Source organism: Mercenaria mercenaria, chromosome 7, assembly GCF_021730395.1.
Source record: "Mercenaria mercenaria strain notata chromosome 7, MADL_Memer_1, whole genome shotgun sequence".
NCBI classification, from domain to species: Eukaryota; Metazoa; Mollusca; class Bivalvia; order Venerida; family Veneridae; genus Mercenaria; species Mercenaria mercenaria.
Genome location: NC_069367.1, coordinates 2,548,601 through 2,563,989, shown reverse-complemented (window position 1 = coordinate 2,563,989; position 15,389 = coordinate 2,548,601). Strand labels below are relative to the sequence as shown.

The 15,389-nt window shown below is 34.3% G+C and overlaps 1 protein-coding gene across 2 annotated transcripts; it reads left to right on the top strand.

Moving 5' to 3' along the window:
• The first annotated feature begins 6,881 nt into the window (after positions 1 to 6,881).
• Positions 6,882 to 11,294, top strand: LOC128558387 (monocarboxylate transporter 12-like). 2 transcript variants are annotated; one of them, XR_008371573.1, is made up of 6 exons: positions 6,882 to 6,904; positions 7,249 to 7,372; positions 7,634 to 9,667; positions 10,052 to 10,167; positions 10,490 to 10,615; positions 11,016 to 11,294. XR_008371573.1 is itself a non-coding variant. In XM_053547373.1 (3 exons), exons 1-3 carry the CDS (start codon positions 10,059 to 10,061, stop codon positions 11,126 to 11,128), a joined length of 348 nt encoding a protein of 115 aa, XP_053403348.1. In that variant the 5' UTR covers positions 9,676 to 10,058; the 3' UTR covers positions 11,129 to 11,294. The 2 variants fall into 2 exon arrangements, 1 of the variants encoding a protein (XP_053403348.1); XM_053547373.1 differs by lacking the exons at positions 6,882 to 6,904; positions 7,249 to 7,372; positions 7,634 to 9,667 and having other exon boundaries at positions 9,676 to 10,167.
• The last annotated feature ends 4,095 nt before the right edge of the window (positions 11,295 to 15,389 follow it).

The window sequence follows — 15,389 nt, the reverse complement described above, 5'->3', positions numbered from 1 at the left end:
TTTTATGTAAATGACATTATAAATCAAAATGGTGTCATATACACTCTAAAAGAATTAGAAGAAAAACTTAACATAAAGTTAAACTTTTTAGAATACATCGGATTTAAAGCATCATTAACTTCATATAAATCAAAAATTCCGAAGATAACTGGAGTTACAAAACTAACATATCCTATAAGACCACCCATAATAAATTTATTTTTTAAAAGCACAAAAGGATGTAGTGATTTTTACAATATTCTTAATAAAAATAATGATGTACCAACATCTAAAGGTAAATGGGACAACACTTACAATATAGAAAACGAAACTTGGAAAGAGATTTATCAATCCCCTTTCAATCTCCCAGTCAGCTCATTATTACAATGGTTTCAGTATAGAATAAACCACAGAATTTTATCCACTAAATCATATTTATATAAGATCAAAATTATTGATAGTCCATTATGTACATCATGCAACCTAACAGTAGATGAGACAATTACTCATATGCTTTGGAGTTGCCCAGAAACTAAAAAATTCCTTGAACAAATAAAATCAATGCTCCACTCTAAAACTATCCAGTTTAACCTTTCTGAAGAATTATATATATTTAATATTGGTAAACGATATAATATTGGAACTTTAATCCTAATTCTAGAAACAAAATATTATATCTTCTCTTCGAAAAGATTAGGCATACCTCTGTCTATTAAAGCATTTAAATATAGGATAAGATGGTCATTTACTGCATATGTCACAAATTGACATACGGGCCTTATTTTATATGTATTGTAAATGCAGGTATTGCATCATCTTTTTGTAAATTTTTGAGTTATTGAGGTAAATGTCAGATTTCACGCATGAAATACCTCTCATGTTTTTCTGTATTTCATAACTTAAATTTCCATGTAAATTTCATTAAATTCTGTTCAGTAATAAGAAAGTTGATATTTTATAAACTTCAGTAATTTATGTTTTTATCCCCAAAACCACTATAATGGGCCTCAAATTGTCAATTTAAATTCGCGCCAAAGTAGTTAGATTCCCCGGCTATATCGTGAATCCCGTGAAAATGACAATAGTCGGAGCTCACGGCTTAGCCGTGAATCCCATGAAATTTAGTATTTGGCGGGACATTATCCTTTAAATAGACTGGGCTAGATATGCCTTGCGCACACCACCTTACGACTTTATAGACGAATCTATGTCTGAATTATTTTCTTGCTAGAAATTTATGCTCGATCGAGGTAAGAAATTTATTTGTTAGATTTTTGTATGATTTTTGCATTACGATTTTTATTTGGTAAATTTTTGTTCATTCTACAGAATTCTGTAACATTTACTTTTCGGCATATGATTTTAGCTAGTTTCGGTATGTCAGAATAATTTATTAAATTTTTCAGACTTTTGTAAATTATTTGGAAAGAGGAATCTAAAATGTTTCATTTATATAAGATGTAAAATTTGTACTGAAATTTGTAACATGATATTTATAAAGTACTTTGTTTCAAAAACTTATGTCAAACATTTCGTTATTATGGAACGCCATTACTGCATTGTATTGTTATGTATAAATCTATATGGCAAGTCTAGCACCATGTTTGTAATATATTATTGTAATATGAAATTGTGTGCCAGTCTATTGCATACACATACAATGTCCGTTTTAGTGTATGGCATTTGATATTATATGGATGCCAACTATGATATAACGCTTGATTTATATTGAATTTTGTTAATTTGTAGTTGTAAATAATAGCTGCAGTTTATCATGTCCGTATCTATAATGTTTCATCATATACTTTTCATATCATTTCATACTTTAACTTTAGTCTTTTAAGTAAGTAATCTTTGTAATAATGGAAGTAATAAGTGACGTATTTTAATCATGTGACGTTTGAACTTAGTAGCACATATGTTTTGTATAAGTAGCACGTATTATTTATGGGAGCCTACGGAGGTATGGTGTACCCAAAGGAGCAGTTTTATGCCCTGACTTATTTGTTTTGCTATGGTGCTTACCATATGTTATATATTTTAGCTTCTTCCGCCAGACGATTTTACCTGGTGATGTCATAACCCGGAAGTACAATGCCCGAGGTTCACTTGTCTTCACTCGCCTGGATGTGATATTCCCAGCGCAGAGCTTTCGTCCCATGGTTGTGCCGTAAACCGCAAAGACGATGATTTTTGTTATCCTCTGAAGTCAGCTCAGGGATGCAATCACCTACCACCATAGGGAGCCAACACGGAATCAACGTATTCACGGTTTAAAGGGACTGTATTTTGAATTTAGAAGCTACATTTTGTTTGTGCTATTTAAAGTTCACAATTACATTAAAGTCCTGTGTCACGTCAGATTAGAATGGACTATAAGAACTTTTGTATCTAGAGATACTGAACTTTTTTTTTTCTTTCTTATAATCAGTTTTTTTTTCTTTTCATATCTATTCATTGTTAATAATCATCTTATGTAAATAAATTTGTAAATATTGTAAAGGGTGTTGATTTGTTCTGATGGTTACTGTCGCCGGTACGGCCTTTCCTGTCACAAACATATTGCCAAAAAAACTAACAGACTAGACACCTTTGAGAAATATTTGAAGCCAATCTTGCAGGCATGTGGGTATATACAGGATAACTTGCCTCAAACATAACCAGACCATGACAATTATCATAAGACATTAAATTTTTTTTACTATTATTCATCAGTGTAAACAGGTGACCACACAGACACACACTGCCTCTTCTCTTTTTTTTTAGGCTTCTATTCTTCATTACTTTCAGCCACCAAACTCTATTACTAAAATTAATGGAATTTTAATTCTCTCCATGCATATGATATGGAATTATCTTTCAAACTTTCATATCTGTGAAACATACCAATGATTAGAATATATGATCAATGATTAAAATGTACATATTATTTGCATAATTTGCATATATAACAGTATTATGTATATATAATTGTAAGGTGCAGTAGGGGATGATTCCCCGACCCCTGCTTCACCTATTTACGGGGAGAATAAATGGGTCACCTTTAGGTGGCTGAAAAAAAAAAAAAAAGTTTATCTTGAACAGTATAATCTAATCCATTAATTACGTTTAGATGATATTGCATTTACAACTTATTTGACCCCGTTTTTTTACGTGAATGACAGCATTCTCGTGCAACTCGTGCAAACAGAGTTATGAAAAGTATGGTGGAGAATTCAAGGACAAATCATAAATGACATTAAAGTGAGGATAACTGTATATTCGTCCAGTTTTGATCATTGTCATTCCTGCTGTGTATTAGTAAGTTTTGTGAACAAGATTAGAATGTTACTTTTGCACATATACACATTGATTGGACCTCTCAACCAAATTCCATACCTTATTTTAGGGATTTTTAAGACAATACATTTTCAAAAGTTTGTTGAATGTGTTTTGATATTTAAGTGCAATGTAGTTCATGAATACCAAGTTAAAAATTAATAATGGCAACATTTCTAGGCCCTTATTGTAAGCCACTAGACTTCTGTAACGATAAATGTTTAATGTATTAAGGGGAATATACTCTTTAAGTTTTGGAATGTGGCATTCCTTGACCACCGTATCTTTTCCTATGCACTACTTTGTAAACAAACTAAATAATGTGTTTGAGCTTACATATGCAAAATGAAAAGCAAGACAGTGAACTTATTTCACATTCTTTCTTTAAATTAGAATCTGTAGGAGATTGATAAATGTTTGGACAAGGTGAAGCACTATTATTTTCGCACAAAAAAGTATTAATTGTTGACTTTGAATGTACAGAACAAGTCTTATGTAATTCAACAATAACTTTCTTGTTTCAGTTTTTCTCATTTTTATTTAAGCAAGCAATCCTTTGTGTACTTATAACAGTTGAAACAGTATCCATTTCATGTACCAAAATCTTGTACTTTTTGCAGGTAAATTTTATCATACCCCACCCACTTTTTTCTAATTTCAAAGTATGCGTCCCCTTAAGACCACTGCAAACGGCTTGTTGATCTATATTCATTTAGCTATATTGTTTCATATTAACTTCACTTTTCTATGTAAAGAAGAAAATGTTTTTGTAGACGAGGATAGTACGGATTTAGCAATTAGTGGACGCTCCATAATATGATTTTGTTTACGATCAATAGCTAATTTTAAACAGCTTGAGGATCGAAATTCAAATTTTCAAAAAAAAAAAAAAAAAAAAAAAGAATTTGAGTTCGCATCGACTCTGGATCTGAACGAAAGCTCCAAACCATGAAAGCTCAGTGAAGAATTCTAGCCAGCATTGAACTTAGAGTCTGTCGAAAATGATATTTTGAAATTAGACATTTTGAAAATTTGAATTTCGATCTTTTAAGTTAGTTTATGGTTAGCTTGGGATCGAAATTTGGCAAAGCTATGAAGTTGAATTTCGATATTCGAGCTGGCATAAGATCCTAAGCAGTTGACTGAATAAGTTTGCAGGTGACGTTGTGAAAACATATTAATTCAGGGAGGGCCTAAATTGTCAACCTGCCATCTTGTAGAATAGCTGTATTATACCAGCACTATCAGAACGATTTGCACGAAGTTCATGTGGGTGGAAAAAGTAGGTCACTAGGTTGTGGTGGGTCTTTAATAGAATTTATCGTTGCAAGCACTGTAAATGAGCCTTCATAATATTTGTTGAAGACGCGCCACAGAATAACTGTGTTCTTTTGTATTTCCGTGATGGTAATTATATACGATTTGCATGAAAAAAAGAGAGAGAAATACAAATAGACTGCGACTTATATAAGGACAAGACAATGTGTTTAAATTAATGCATCAACACTTTGTTTCTACAGTGTAAGATAGTTATCAGTCTGTGTTATTAAAGCTATATTGAAAAGAGATTGAATGGATACGTTTGCAGATGAATAGTTTTGGAAACACATTAATTCAGGGAGGGCCTAAATTTTCCACCTGTCATTTTGCAGAATCGCAACGGTAATGGAGTGTCGATTTTGTCGCATTGTCATATATTTAATAAAATCTAAACATCAAAATCTGAGTTCTGCACTGAAATAATTTCGCCCAAGGTAAAACAGTTTTAAGAGCTATTTTTAATTAATTATACTAAGAAAAATCAAACAGTACAGCTTGTCTAAAAAGGGGATATGCAGGAAAAAATACTCAATTGCGCTATCTTGTGATTTTGGGGTAGGGGTAGCGTTATGTTATTTTACGAGAAAATTAATTCGGTGGGCCCGTAATTTTGTTTCTTCGACATAAAAAAATAAAGTCTTCATCATTATAATATTAGTTTTTGGTCAAATTCTATCATTTGGGTTTAACATGAGACAAGATTAAAGGAAGTTTTTTATTTAAAACGTTAAAAGGATATCCACAAATTTTACACTACTTTAAAGACTTTTTAATATGGAAATATGATCAGTAATAAGCAAAGCGATACTTGTTGACTGAAAAAGATCGATTTACGAAAACAGTCTGACGGACGTGAAATCACGGTTCATCAAAAATGGACGTCAAAGAGCGTTTTTGAAGGCTTGCAGAGAAAAAAGTTACAGAAATATTAAAAATGCAAAATACGCATTAAACGAGGAGTATGCTAAATTTTTCATATAAAACAAAATGTCGAAACGGAATTTTTAACTTCAACTTAGGCGCATTCCACCTTAAGTAAACTTAACGTTGCCAATACATTCATTTTTGTTTTCACTAAGACCTATCAGTTTATTCAAAGTTAGGTGCAGTATTTCATAATCTATTTCCAGGTCTATTAGCAAGCACACTGGTCATTCGATTCGGATGTAGAATTGTTTTTATAATTGGCGCCGTGACTTGTTTCACTGGCTACATTCTTAGTATTTTCGCACCAAACGTTTACTACTTATGTAGAGACCGTACCATAGCTCTTCGCATACTTTGATTTTTCAAACTAAAGTGATTTTTACAAGTGCACCGGTTACGATAAAAATGTAAACAACGGACTCTGTCTATGAAACTTTGAAATGAATGAATGGCAGTCGATCTCAGTCATAATACTGATTGACAGTGAATGCTAATGACTCCATGTGTTGCAGAAAGGTATTTAGTTTGTAACTGTAATTTCCCATCAATTGAAACCTCTCAAAACTGGTAAAATAATTACTTATATTTGGACAAATCTCATCGTCTTTGCCGGTCGGCAGCTGCAAAAAGGGCAAATATAAAAGATTCAGTATAAGTAATATTTCACTGGTACTGCCAGTTAGTAAGTTCATACTCTGAACAACACGTCAGAGAAATTTGGGCAGATTTGACCAATTATGACGTTGGCAGCATTAGATTATATTTTTTCTTTACACAAAAATTGCCGTTAGGTAACAAAGCGAATACGCCGATAATCCGGAGTTCACCGATTATTGTTCCAGTTCACGCAATGTAATCCAGCAATTAAACTGCATAGCTATTAGCTACTGCTGTTATAGGGAAGTGGTACAGTGCCTGCCTTAGGGGTGAGAGGTCCTGGGTTCGAGTCCCAGTTAGAGCTTAACTATTTAGATTCTGCTAAAGCATAGTTTTGCTGTTAATAGACTGTTCCAGATGTTCTAAATTTTTAGCATAAGTATCATGGATCAGTATTTAGCAATCCAGATCAAAGTTGAATGTTAAATCAAATGCACCCAATTAGAAAATATTGACTATATTATGTCCCTTTGATGTTTATGCTCTCCATGTTCAAGAAGAGTTACATTTCCTTGATCACAAAATTTTCGTTATCATGAAAATATTAAATGCTCATAACTCCGCACTTCTGGTTAAAATATTGTCTATATTTCTGTTTTTGAGAAATATATGGACATTTCTCTTCATTTCAAAGCTTTTTAACTTCAAACCTATGATTTGAAAAACTTAGATACTATCTCTATAACAATGGGCCTTATCACAGGTATGTTGTTTTATACGCAAAATAGTTCGTAATATCAACTCGATACGGGTTAACTTATCATTAGATTTGTCCATGCTGTTTTTGAATTGTCCATTACAGTATACGGGTAGAACCGACGGCATCACAGGCTAAAAAGCATAACTTGTTTCTACTGGTCTATTTTGAATTGTTATTTGGAGGGATGAAAGTTGTTACCTATTTTGTTTAGGCCATGCCTGGTTTACCTTAAAATAAACAAATTTTGGAATTTCTGTGTTGAGAATCTAAAATGTATTCTTCAGTCTAGTTGTTATTATCACTTGTTTTAGCTCTTGTGATATAATTATCTTTGTTTGATATTACAGGATGCGGGTTCGGTCTTGTTTTTATGCCTGCGGTTCTAATAGTAACCTAATATTTCAACAGATTAAGATCGCTTGCATTTGGTATAGCATTTTCCGGTTGTGGAATAGGAGTGTTCATATTTAGGTTTGTATTCTAGGACATCTGTTAATATTGAATAATAATAGAACTTATTGGCTTAGGATACGTGTGTTTGAAACGGTGCTTCAAAAGAAAATAATGCAAAGGGCGACATCTCCATTGTTCAATTCGTTCTGTATGTCCGTATCTTTTCCTTTACCTAACTATTAGCATATTTCATATTTGCTTCATAACTGTATTTCATATTCTTATATCCCAATGTTTCTGATTTAAATATATAACTTAAAATATATATATCTATTTCAGCCCTATGTTGAAAATCGTTCTGGACGAGTATTCATTGCAAGGGACCTTACTTATATTGTCTGCCATTGTTCTCAACTGTATACCCTGTGGACTTGTGTTTCTACCTCTAACACCTAGACAAGCACTGCAAACAAATGAGAGAAATCAGAATTTGGAGAACACGTATGAACTTCGTTCTCTTGTTAAACGGGAACGAAACACAAAATTGCCAACAGCGGACAATGATTCTGAAGATGATACAAATGAATGCAAGGAATGCAACAACAAAACATATTTTCTAAACCCTACTAAATCTAATGTAAATGAATCAGACACTATGTATGAAAATGACATGACAACCACTGATCCAAGAGGTAAAGCTGATATTGATGTCATAGTGCGCACGAATAAATCTAACGAATTTGAAGAAGTTTCAGATAACTCTAAGTTTACAATTGCCAGATATTTAGTGCTTGTGAAAAGATGAGATATGGTGATTTTCTTCATATCACAGTTCCATTTTATGTTTGGATACTATCTGCCTTTTATCTTTATACCTGATAATATGAGGAATCTAGGTAATGATGACCATGTTATATTCTTACATGAAAAAAAAATACTATGCACGTTTTCGTTAAAACACGACAAAATTGGCGTCACATCGACTTACTGTACATGGTCAGGGGCGTACCTGGGCATACGCCGATACGCCTGTGCGTACAATTAAATCCGACACCGGGAAAATGAAGAAGCTTCAAGTGTGAAAAAATGCAATAAAATGTAAAGCTTAAAGGGAGTTAGGCGGCTATTTCAAGTTCCTGTAATTATCTTGTAAATGGTAAGGGTAGATTCTTTACGGAACACTGACAAAAGGAACGGGCAATGGTAACACCTTCGATATTTTTCTTCATTCTAAATCATATATTGTTTACAAAGAAACAATTTTCTTGATAGAAGCTGGTCCTATTGACAAGATTTCATTAGTTTTTTCCCCAGGTGCTCCTCCTTGTATTATTTTATCACGGGCGGACACCCGGGTAGAACTAACGGCCTTCCATAAGCCAGCTGGATGGTTTCTTCATATGAAGAATTCAACGTCCCGAGTGAGGCTCAAACCCACATCGATGATGTGCAAGTGATTCAAAGTTAGCGACATTAACCACTCGGCCATAGAGGCCCCACGTAAAACACTGGTATTCAAGCATGCAAGAGAACAAAAATACTTGAGTCATCCGTGGTCTCATGTAATAAAAGCTTGCGCTTAATATAACATTTGATGTCAGTATCGATGTGGAATTCAATCTATCAATCTGCATCCAGATCAGGATACTGAAATACCAAAGCAATTTACGCAGTTTAAATTTTTGTTTGCAAAAAGTTGGATGTTGTTTACGTTTTCTATAAAATGTTTACATTCGTTTGAGAAAGATATATCAATGATTATTTGATAAAACCTGACAAATTCGCAATGTATGGGTAGACGCATTTATCAAAAACCTGTCAAAATGCGGATGTAGAAGTCATGCATGAAATTTAAACACTACGATGATTTCAAAAACGATAACAAAAAAATAGAATATTCTTACAAAATCCAATCGAGACTCTCTCTCTCTCTCTCTCACCTACCCCATACTCGCAGCATCGCCGTCTATCTGGCGTACAGTTCAAAATCATCCAGGTATGCACCTGATGGTGCTTCCCTATTTCGTGGGGCTGACCGTCGTGACATTTCGCGAGCGTATAACCTCTTCGTATGTCTCGATATATGAAAATATGGTTCTGTTATATATTTTTGCCTAAGTACATATTAATAATTATTTACCATACTGCCAATTAAGGCTTTTGATGAAAAATTACGGAAGCAACAGACGAATTAATAAGTTTATAAAACGTACATATTAATATAGTTAATAAGTTTTGGTAATTTTTCTAGTCGTGTTGTAGCGTAAGCAATAATTTCTAAAGTTCTGCTTGGGTCGCCTCTGTCATTGGAATATCTAGTATATGTGGCAGAATTATCCTAGGTTATATTGCTGACAGGCCCTCGGTAAATAGGTAAGAAATTCTAGATAATATTAAAATAAAACCTACGTAAATATCCCTATGTTATATTAATATAACACCACCGGTAAATAGGTACTAAGTTATAGTGCTGCAGTAAATCGGTAAATACGGCAATCCTGGTTATAGTGCTGACAAATCCTCTGTGGATATTTAATCTAGTTGCTTTTTACTACAATTTCACTATTCATCAGTTAAACTAAAGTCTTAAAGTCCAAAGCTGTGGAGAAACTGGTATGATAGAATACAGACATGGTTTATAAGTTTCTTGTACATGTTACATCTCTGAAGTCAATAGGTACCAGTTATTTACGTGACTTTATCATATTTGACATTGTCATAATTGACAGAATTATGTTTAGCGCAATCATTTCACAGACTGCTTATGTTCAAGATCACGCTACTGATAGCTGGGATAATTACAGCATTAAGTCCGGTGCTGAACAGTTTGTGGCTGATGATGGTGCATGCTGTAATATATGGTATATCAACAGGTGCGGCCTTTTTGTCATTTTTTAGTCAAATATTTTGAAAATATAACAGTTTATAGTAGAAATACATATTTAAACATTTCACTTTGCAACAGAGTACAACGAATGGTGGGGTAAGAATTTAGATATTATATACAGCAGATTGAGTTATATAAGTATAGTTTTGTCTTTTGTAAGGTCTATATTAGTCCTCAGATTCATTTTCAGATAATGCAGTAGCATTTATTTCTTATCTGATTTCAAGTACAAGCTGTTTCGTATTTATATATTTATATTCTATTAACCCAGGTAGATGACAGTGTTTTTTTCTTGCATACCGTTTCAGGTTTCACACTCTCAGTGACATCTGTTATATTATTTGACCTAGTTGGACTTAAATCTTTGACTGAAGCTTTAGGAATGGTCTCATTATTTAGCGGGCTTGGTTCTGTACTGGGACCTCCGTTTGCAGGTAAACTTGAACATACTATGAAGCATGGTATTTGTTTGTTATAATATTTGACACCAGTAACTACAACCAAATCACCTCGGCCTTTATGCTACTGAGGCTACGGACATACCCGATGTTTCATAACTACATAAACTAGTCAACTCAGTCTGTCGATTGTATGATAATGCCTTTGTATTAACCAACTTAGGTCAGTTATAGTTTCGAGCGGATTTTGTTTAATGTTTAGATTCGTTGAGACAAAATTTGACATGACTTTCTATTTCAATATAGAAAGGCAAATATTTTCATTAATATGTATATATGAATAGCATATATTTCATACTTAGTCAATGATAATGTGTTTAATTGGTTTGTCTCAATTAGCACCAATCGTTAGTTATATCTAGTTCCTTATTTTCAGGTTTGCTGTACGACACAACTGGAAGTTATACAGCACCATTTTTAGCTTCTGGAGCATCGATGTCATTTGCTGCAATACTGATGTTCCTTTTACCAGTCTGTCGTAAACATTAAAACAAATAGACGTACAGTTGCTTTAAGTCTGAGCTTTTAAGTTAAATTTTTTTATCTTATCCTAACGTCATGCGAAATAAAGGGAAAATTGAGGAGTGTCATAAATTTTGATTTATCATGTCAGTGGCGAAATAAAATCCTGCTGGACTTTTTTTACCGTTTTTTTTTTTAAAAGGACGCCATCTTGTTTTTGAAAACAATTAGAAATCTACTAGTATCACAAGAAGTTTTTACAACGGAAGCGCTGTAAGAAACGGAAGCTGTTCCGTGCATAGCGTTTGTGCATGATTTTTTTAGCTTTTTGTACATGTTATGAATCAGATCGTAGAAGAAACGGTGATCTACTTATTTGTATCAAGTGGCATTATGGCCTGTGTAAATTTAATCAAATCCTAACGTTTGCTTGGCGAGGATGGGTGTTCGACTTGAAACTGAACTTCGGATAAAATTTCGCTAAGCAGTAAATTAAAATTATTTAATCATGTCTAGCAGTACACAATACACAGAAATCGAGTGCAAAATACGGTTAGTCTTAGTTTTTTCTCATTCATTTTATAATGTTATGTATTTTAGAGCTCTTTCAATTCATATTATCATATGAATGTAGTCTGTGTACAAACATTAGTGGCGTATAAACCTTTAAACAGTTGTTTAAGGCAGTGTAGGACCACATTTGTAACAGATCGCATTTGTAACAGATTTCGTACGTATGCGATCGCATTCGTAACAGGTAAAATGTGTTACGAATGTGTTTGTCCAACATGGGGGTTGACATAAGAAGCACATATGTATCATGTTGAGTTTTATACTGCAAATGTTCAATGAGTTGGTTGTCATCGCAGCATCATTAAATGACTGCCATAAGCATATCACAAGTTAGCGTCGTCGCGTCGAGGTCAATGACATCATAAAATTATTTGAGCCGCATCATGAGAAAATGGGCCTTCGGGAATCTTCGAGGCTTTGCAACCAGTTTGGGCCCAGATCAGCCTGCGCATCCGCGCAGTCTGATCATGGCCCACACCGTTCGCTATTATTTCAAAGGAGGCTTATTCTACCTGAATATGAAATTTTCTGACCCTGATTCAGATGCATAAATGAACAGGCCAGCCTAAATATAGACTTTCCGGAAATTCACGAAAATGTCCGAATGCCAATTTTCCGTGACGTGGCTCATTTTTTATTATCATTTCTGCATCCACAGCCACAGCCACTACCACTTTAACATGATTACAACTTCAGCTACTTCTACTGTTACCTCGACTTGCTGAAATGTAGACCCACATGCCCAGGTCACTGGTTCGAACCCGGTGGCGACATACATTTGTAGTTGTCTTTCGTCATCCAGAGCTGTTTCAAGTTGGTTGACAAACAGGAAGCTGCTATGTCACGGGACAAATTATATACAACTTGTCATGGACGGAGTCGTTAGCCTTAAGTCTAGGAGGGCCCGACATTGTGCTGCGAACTAATGTCTATGGGATTTTAAGAAAATACACCTTATTTTCTAATTACCCTCACCCCACTGAGTCCGTCTGTGAGGTACATGTAATAGGCCTTCTTTTATTATAATCCCGCCGGGAAATGGAGGAGGCTGTGCGTTCGTGCAGTTATATATATAAGTTCATGTCCTTGGTATAACTTGCCCATTCATAGTAAGATTTTCAAATTATTTGGTACAAATGATCAGCATGGATAGAAGGTGTGTTGAGGTCATGTTCCTTGTTGCTACATGTATATATCGAAGATAAAGTTCACAGCTTTGAACTTAGATTTGTTTTGTTATTTTGTTGTAATATATATGTTTGTGCCCGGATCATAACCCGCTTTAGTCAGATTTCCAAATACTTTGGTACAAATAACCACTATTTATTGACAATCTGTAGTGATCATATTACACCTATTACTGCAAACGTCTCAAATTTTGGGACCATGTAGAATGGTTTTGATGAATATTATCTTTGTTTGTTGGATTCAGAGCGCCTGTTTTCAACAGTATTTAGGTAATACAGTTTCGGGCAGTTAATCTTACCATTGATCCTAGATCGGACCAGTCAAAGATGATGATGATGATAATGATGATAAAAATGTCAGTAATATTAAAATCAGTACAACAGTATCTTTATATTAGTAACTGACAACGTTCCAGCTTGAAACAGCACTGAGTGGCGAAAATAGCAACAGATACGAGTAGTTTTCACCCGGTCTCGAACGTGTGTCTCTCGACACTCTAGCTTTTCGTAATCTGCAAAACTATCCACTGCACCAGCTTCACCGATGGAGTTACTCGTGCCGTTCCTATAGAGATACAAAATAAGAGTGTTTCCATACCAATGCAGACACCAGGCCTGGCAAGAAAACTCTCATAGTAAATATAATCCAATGAAGTTCACTTCAGGGTTTTAAGTTGGACATATTTCATTTGTCGTCAGTTTAAGTTTTTTTATGTTTAAAGCAATGCGAATTGACAAAGATAAACAAAACGAAAACGAAAAACCTATATTGCAGCGAACCCACGGACACCGACGACATCAGGATCAGAACAATAGCCATGAGCAGTCCTCGAATAGTAAAGCTAGTCACTATTTTTAAGTATACATAGATGCATATATACCCAGTGTTCAGCTTTAACAAGACTTTCTATGCTAGTTGAGACTGCCTTCATCTTGATTTTAGAGTGCACTTTATTTGTTGTTGAAGCGATACAACCAGCGAATTGCCGATTATAAAAGTTGAACAGGGATTGCATGTGGTGTATCTTTCCCTTTAATCATACATATACATGTATTCATGCATTTAATAAAAACGAAATCTTACAAACCAAAACCTATATGGAAAATTTATAAGTGACATGTACATGAAGTACTATGAACAGAGCAGTCATGATAACAGTTCGGTATTCTTGCCAAGTGTAATTGCCAGATAACCAACCAGTACCAAGATATTAACCTAACCGGAAAATCCCTCTAATCAACAAGAGGGTCGTCATGGCCCACTATCGCTCACATGAGTAATACTACTCTATACATGTTATTAAATGTGCGATTTTGCCATTTTAGGGGTCATAATTCTTTAGACAAATAGCGTGATATGGCTACTCTTCGAGGAAAAAAGATATATAATTCCTACGATATATAATTTCTATGCAAGTTTGGTCAAAATCAAATCATAAATCTGATCTCTGTCATGTTCACAATGCTAAAATCAGCAACTTTTGTCATTTAAGGGGCCAGAACTCCAGCTAAAATGTTGCTATATAGCTGGTTTTCGTAAGGAACCGAGATGTATAGATATATAACTTCTATACAAGTTTAGTCAAGATGAAATAATAAATATGGCCTCTATTGTGTTCACGAGACTAAAATAAGCATATTTTGCCATTTCAGCCATAACTCTGAGATAAGTGGCGCGATATGGCTGTTTTAAAAGGAAGTGAGATCCTATATAAGTTTAATGAAAATCAAATAATAAATGTAGTCTCCACTGTGTTCACAAGCAGCATATTTTACCAAATCAGGGGCCGTAACTCGAAGTCCAATAAATGGTGCAATACGGTTGTCTTTGAAAGGAACCGAGATCTTATAGATATACACGTTGTATGCATACTGAGTCAAAATAACAAAACATGTGGTCTTAATCGGGTTCACAAGGCTAAAATCAGTAATTATTGCCATTCCAGGGGCCATAACTCCTAGATGAATAAGGTGATATGGCTGCTTTTCGAAAGGAATCGAGATATAGATCTATATTAAGTTCTGTGCAAGTTTTGTTTAAATCAAATGATAAATGTTGTCTCTGTTATATTCGCAACAAAAATGTGAACGGACGGATGATCGCAATAGCTTACTTTATCACTTCGTACAAGTGAGCTAAAACATGTTACAAATCTGTTTCAGATGTAAAAATGCACTTTTTTGTTCATTTTTCCGATTGAAAATGACATGTGACAAATGTGATCAGATGTCACATCAAAAATCGGCATGAACGGACGGATGATCGCAATAGCTTACTTTGTCACTTCGTACAGGTGAGCTAAAACATGTTACAAATCTGTTTCAGATGTAAAAATGCACTTTTTTGTTCATTTTTCCGGTTGAAAATGAGATGTGACAAATGTGATCAGATGTCACATCAAAAATCGGCATCGATCACATTCGTCACAAAAATTGTTACATAAATTATGTGCTTGATTTCTGTTACGTATGTGATCTCATTTGTAACACGTGTTACATATGCGATCGCATTTGTAACACCTGTTACA